Source organism: Astatotilapia calliptera, chromosome 18 (assembly GCF_964374335.1).
Source record: "Astatotilapia calliptera chromosome 18, fAstCal68.1, whole genome shotgun sequence".
Lineage (NCBI taxonomy): Eukaryota > Metazoa > Chordata > Actinopteri > Cichliformes > Cichlidae > Astatotilapia > Astatotilapia calliptera.
In genome coordinates, this window is record NC_137439.1 from 5,992,316 (window position 1) to 5,998,833 (window position 6,518).

General features: G+C 41.6%; 1 protein-coding gene across 3 annotated transcripts in view; it reads left to right on the top strand.

The window, feature by feature from the left end:
- Positions 1–4,297, top strand: part of LOC113011056 (inactive double-stranded RNA-specific editase B2-like) — a 36,428-nt gene extending 32,131 nt beyond the window's left edge. For 2 of the 3 annotated variants that reach the window (XM_080292948.1, XM_080292949.1), the window contains 2 exons: positions 341–522; positions 3,175–4,297. In XM_080292948.1, the coding sequence (XP_080149074.1) occupies positions 341–522; positions 3,175–3,366 (374 nt within the window). In that variant the 3' untranslated portion in view covers positions 3,367–4,297. Of the gene's footprint in view, positions 1–340; positions 523–2,504; positions 2,699–3,174 lie in introns of those variants that run through there. The other variant, XM_080292950.1, reaches the window with a different exon arrangement.
- Positions 4,298–6,518: the final 2,221 nt, after the last annotated feature.

Here is a 6,518-nt window from a genome sequence, read left to right on the forward strand (position 1 = left end):
ATGTTTTAGAGATGTCTGAAGCCTGTTGTCAGAAATGTAAGAACCAGCCTGTCTACTCAACAATCAAGAGGAACACAGCCTGAAATGATCCTGAAATAAACTCTGTGCACCTCAATCAGAGGGAGCAGATTAAAATTAAATATGCAAATCAAGATATTTGCGATTCCAGCAACAAAAGAAAATCCATTTGAGCAGAAGCTTTGTTTGTATGATATGCATAATCATATTGGAAGCGAGATTATTAGGTCCAGGTTGGACAGTGGGTGCATCAAATTTACAAAAAATCAGTGTTTTCAGGAGGAAACTTCTACAGGTATTTGTTTCCATGTTTGCCACGCAGGTTTGAGCAGCAGGGACGCCCGGCCAGCAGGGAAGCCTCCCAACGTCAGCGTGAACTGGAGCTGCGGTGATGGAGGCTGGGAGGAAATCAGCACCTCCACAGGGAGGAGGAAGGACTCAGGGACGCCATCGCGGCTCTGCAGGCGCTCGCTGTTTGCCCGCTGGCTGAGGCTGCAGCAGCAGGTGAGACAATCGCAGAGCTGAACCAGTGAAATGTTACACAGCTTCAAACAAGGAGACACCCCAGTCGGTCAGACGAGCTCAGCGCTCATGAAGAATTAGGGTTTGATCACATGGATCTATAAACCTGCATTTTTTCTAATGACCAGCAGGGGGTGGCACCTCTGGTTCTTATTCTATAGAGGTCTGTGGGAAAATTACCCACTTCACACTTGACTTGTGTATTCAGTAAACATGTTCATGATGGGATCGTGGTATTAAATGGTAGCTCCAGGTCTTATTTAATGTAATAAGATGCTCATTTTGTAAATTGTGCTCATTATTAGTATTCAGATGGATGATAAAGCTCAGTATGCTTTAGGGGTGCTGTTTTATTCTGTTAAACTTAAAACTAAAGACTGGGACCATAAACTCTGAGGTATTTCTTCTATACAGCCCCCTGCTGACCATTCAAAAGAACGCAGGTTAAAATGCTTTTTTATATAAGTGAAATAGGGGGAGCTACAATGTGCTGCAGATGCCCTTCTTTAAAAACTGTCTGTAAATGATTATTGAAGCAGCACTGACTTATTCACATCATCACATGACATGAAATGATTATAAATACTAAAAGCGTGCTGGTAAATTAAAGCACAAGTCACAGAAGCATGAATTTCTTAAGCTGAAATCATCTGAGCTCTGCCTCAGACCAAAGCCATCTATATTATAATGATGTCATTGAAAGAGAGGTCTAATTTCCTCTGTGAAATTAAAATATGTATGCAGAATGCGCTGTGTTGAACCAAATGGCTTCAGTTTAAAGTTTGATGACGGCAGCCAGAGTCGTGGTTATTTAAAGAAGCGTCTGAAATCGCTGCAAGAAAAGACAAAGCCACGGCCCAAGAGAGAGAAAACCCACACTTTACGACTCAGTTTAAAGAATTAAAATGAGGAGAAATAACCTCAGAGTTTGTTATGGATGTGTGATGGTGTGGACGTGCTGGGAGACCAGACAAACAAACACATAACTCTCTATAATGCTTTATTATCATTGGTTTGAAGGGAAACTCGATCACTCGCACTCCAGCTGCATCAACACAGATCTCGAGCGAAGGCTCTAAATTAATTAGCTCATAGATGTATTAGAACATTAAAAGTGTCTCCAAGTGCAACAATCGCCGCCCTGCATCAAAAATGGCTGCAGTGCAATTTACAAAAACTGCAGGGTGGCTCCGAAGCACACGGCCAGATGCTGAGGTTGTTTCAGCCTCCAGCAATGTTGAAAACCAGGAAAGATCGCTCATAGCACTGTGACGGTATCACACAATATCAAATCTTTTACTGTTCTGAAGCTATTTGTCCCACTGAAGGAATACAGACAATGTGCTTATTTAAGCCTAATGAAATCTCTTGTAGCAGATCAGCCCAACTTCACTAATCCTCCGAGCATCACTGGTATTTAGTTTTCTGGCTTCGTTTATGTCTGAAGTCATAGGAAAGATGTAGTTTTTAAGAAACTACTTACTACTTTAGTACTTGGGATCAAGCATTTACCCCTGGCACTAAGGGGTGGAGTGTCAGGCGTGATTTGTGACAGAAAGATAGCAGGAGGAGTGGAAGGGAAGGTTTACAACGTGGAGATGGTGGCGCTGACAAAAAGACAGGGGGCTGAGGTGGAGGTGCTCAGATTTTCATTGGGAGTGACAGCATCAGGAGCGAGTACATCGAGAGTACAGTTCAGGCGAAGCTGTGTGGAGACAAAGTGCCGAGGAGGATGGGGTATATTTGGGTATATTTGACAGAGGATGTTAAAGATGGAGCTGCCAGGCAGGAGGAAGGGAGGAAGACCAGAGAGGAGCTTCATGGATGTAGGACATACAGAGGGATGGTGTGTGCTAGACTCAGATGATCTGCTGTGGTGATCCCTAAAGGGAGCTAAGACTTGTTGAAGGTGTTGAATGAATGTGGAGGGTTTTTAACTCTCCTCAGCGTCTGTTTGCTTTCAGGAGTTGAAGACTGGAGATGGAATCAGTTCTGCTAGCAAAGACTAGATGGGTTGTAGATCTTCACTGGTGGGAGGCAGCAGTGCACTTCCAGAATGGAAGCTGGAAGTTACAAACTGGGTCCATTCCTTGGCGCTCCAGGCAAACAAACGCGAATGAGACATCCCTTCATGGCTCTCCAGACTCCATACTTACCCGTTTATACCAGGTGTGAGCAGGACCCAAGTTTCACACTGGACCATAATTGGCTGTCAGACTGTAGGAACTTTCCTCCTTCAGCAGACGGATTTGAAAACCGTCTTTTACTCATTTACATTTTCAGTTTGAACACTTTTCTGACGTCCTGACTTGTCACACTCTGCTGGGTATGACGAACAACATTAATGCCCATCCAGGCATGTCACTCCCAGGTCCCAGCTGCTGAATCTCCACCTCTCCTGGAGCCATCGTTAATGTCATTAGTGCCACCTTAGAGTTTCCTGCGTCATCTCAAAGTGACACCTGTCCATTTCCACTAGACAGGTGTCATTTTGAAGAGGCAGAGAAATATTTTTACCTGAAAATATAATTTAAGAAGTGCAGCACACTGACTGGACTGTCAAACTGTAAAAATAAATAAAACCAGAGTTATATTGCAATAAATTAACTGTTTATTTTTGCCTTTCTTTCTCAGCTAATCAACCCTGTAATTGGGGCAGAATCCACAACAGGGACGTATTGTGCTTCCAAGATGTCTGCTCAGTGCTACCAGAGGGCGGTGCAGCAGTTCAGCAGCGCTCTGCAGGGAGGTGGTCTGGGGACGTGGCTGAGGAAACCGCCAAAACTGGGTCACTTCACTGTCAGTGTGTCAAAAACTGAGCGTTAAATGGTGATTATGGAGGCTGCAGGTTTTCCTTTTGGCACCGCATCACGAAGAAGTTTTATTTTATTTATAATAAACTACAAAAGTAAAAGTGGCCTGAACAGAGCTGGGACAGACAAAGTTAAATAATTGCAGATTAATACAACGTAACAACACTGTTAGATAACAGACTAACAGTCTGAATGAACAATCTCCTCCTGTTTTGGTCCTGATGCGTTATAATTAATGCAGAGGGTCAAGAGGGCTTCATGAGGTCCCTAATGTGAATAGCAATTGTACTAATAGCACCTCTCAAATCTTTTGTACAAGTAAAGATAGGCCAGCATATCCTCACCTTCCAGAAGTGTCCTAATAAAGGTCTACAGCTCGTGTCAGTCCTTGTGAGAAATTAAAACAATAAATGTACTGTAACAAACTTTATCCCAACCTTAACCAACCAGCTGAGCCAGCGACACTGAAATTTTAGCCGTGAATCAGAAGAGAGTCCCAACATTGAGTTTGAAAGATTTCCCTCCTCACAAGTTTTGTGTTCTTGTTTATTCTGTTTAGAAATGTTGTGTTTGACGTCTTATTATCTTAATGTAGGCTGGAGAGAGTGCTGTAGGCTCAGGAGTGTGATGGCACACTGCCCCCTAGAGGTAGGTGGTGTGCTTTACAAACTGTAGAGTCGAGGTTTGATGAGCAAGAAAGTCCCGTTTTCTCCTTTTAATCTAACTTTAATTTACTTTAAAATAAGTCTCTGGAATATCTGTAATTAATGTGTTTCTATGTTAATTTATAGGAAAAACTACATTTTGTTGAATGTGACCTAAAAGAGAACTTCTTATGAAAGCCATCGGTGTTGGATACTATGAAGTTTCCATTATTAGACATGCAGATTGTCTTCTATATTAGTCAACTATTTTTATCACTGGAAATAAAATTATTTGTGTTAGTTTGTGTTGTTTTTATCTACAAATGCACAACAAATTTAAAATAAAAGCCTCCGTCCTAAAAATGTCCCAAGACATTAACACAATATACGCACACACAAATCAGACAGCAAATGTTCAAACAGCACAAATGTTTTATTTTTGTTTCACAAGCGACTGCTTGTTCCTCGTTGCACAGCTATAATCCACAAAACTCAGTAACATTTTCCTTTTTCTTTTTTTTTTGGAGAACTGTGAGCTGTTGTGTTTTTGTTTTACATCGACCACACAAAACACAGTTTAAACACCGGGAGACCACAGTCTGACGAGGGTTCAGGATGGCAGCTTAATGACGGGCGATGCTCAGTGATCGGGTTTTTCTGATGGCGTGAAAGATGAAACTTAACGTTCGGTTAAAACTGGCGAGTCGTGAAGGTGGTAACAAAGTGGCTCAGTGTTGGTGGAAAGAGCAGTCGAGTGCAGTGAAAAAGTCAACAAGGAAACACACACACACACACAAACAAATGTTCTGTCATTAAACCAGGGATGACGGCCGGAGGAACAGATTAGAGCCCCAACTTTAAAGATAATGACCACCTCTGCATATACATGCGAGATAAGAATACAACGCGTCGGTATTTACTACAGATTATTCATCTACTTCATGTAATCAGTCCATTTTCAGTCTCTTGTGTGGCGTCACTTTATCTTCAACATCAGAGCACAGCCCTGCACAACAGCCTGAGAGCGCTGCTCGTCATTTTCCGAATCAGTTTTCATTTTTTCCTGATACAATTTTGAGATTTCCTATCAACCTCCTACTCCTAGCACATTTATTTAGATTTCACTGATCTCTGAAGTTCTTTGTGTTCTCGTAAGTTAGCAAAAGCTCTGACAATAACAACATATGCAGCTTAATACAAAATAAATATGAGTAATGCTGATACTGGAAGGAAATCCTGTCTGTGCAAACAATTCTAAAGAAACCACAAAAAAAATGTACAAAACAAAACCTCTGCCTGCGTCTTCCCTGGCATAAGTGACAAAATGAATTCTGTGAATGTGAATGAAAAAAATCACTATCAAGCAACAAAACTGAGTTACACCAGACAAGTGGTAACAACGTGTCATGTTATAAAAAAAGAAACACGTTGCAGCCACGTACAGCCAACCTTTCTTAATATATCACAGTCTGTGACACAAATGTTAAAGTAAGAGGAGTTCAACATTTTGCGCGCACACACACACACACACACACACACACACACACACACACACACACACACACACACACACAAAAGAAGATTGAAAAATGGTCTCACGATGTCCAACCAAGCAGAAACAAACATGTTTGCAGCCTGATATTTAAAACTGTTCCAGCCTCTGTGGCAGGCTTCCCTAAACTTTAACTAACACTGAAGTTCAGACCTCTGTGCTTGTTTCACTTTATTCAGACTAATGATCCTTTCACACCTTCTATCATCAAACAGTTCTGCTGGAAAGTAAATATTCAGGGTTGCAAAAGGCGGCAGTAAAGCTCGACCATGTTTACCCACAAACAAACAAACAAAAAGGTATTTTGTTCCCACTGAAGAGATAAAATGTTAATCATATCAGTGTGCTTTCTACAAACCAGTGAACGCTCCACAATTATAAACATAAGTTTTACATGAATTGTGCTTGTTTACTGTGTCACTGCTGTAACTCACGAGTGGAACACACACACACACACACACACACACACACACACACACACACTACAGAGTCTCCCATTCCCTCAAATGCAGCTTTGGCTGAGTCTTTTAGTGGCAGTGGGAAAGCGAAGCCAGTAACAGTAAACACGTCGCAACAGTGCTCACTTGTTTTGAAGTACCATTAAAAAAATGTGACACACAAGAGAATCCCCACGATATCGTTTCAACACTATTCACTAAAGGGCACTGCGATAAACTACAAAAAGGTTTTACAATCATGTCAGGCATTGGTACAACAGCTGGACTGAGCAGACAAGGGAACATTTCAACAGATCGATCTCTACGTTTGACGACACTTCTTTGATGCTCATTTAAAGTGGATGTTTTTTTTCCTTTATCAGATGTCTGCACTGCAGAAAAAAAAGTGCATGCCTGTTGGATTCCTGGATCTGGGATAAACACACAGGGAAAAAAACAAAAACAAACAAACATGAAATCTTCATTTCTATCTGAGCAAATCCTGATTTTGCTGTTTAACACCGACTGGCTC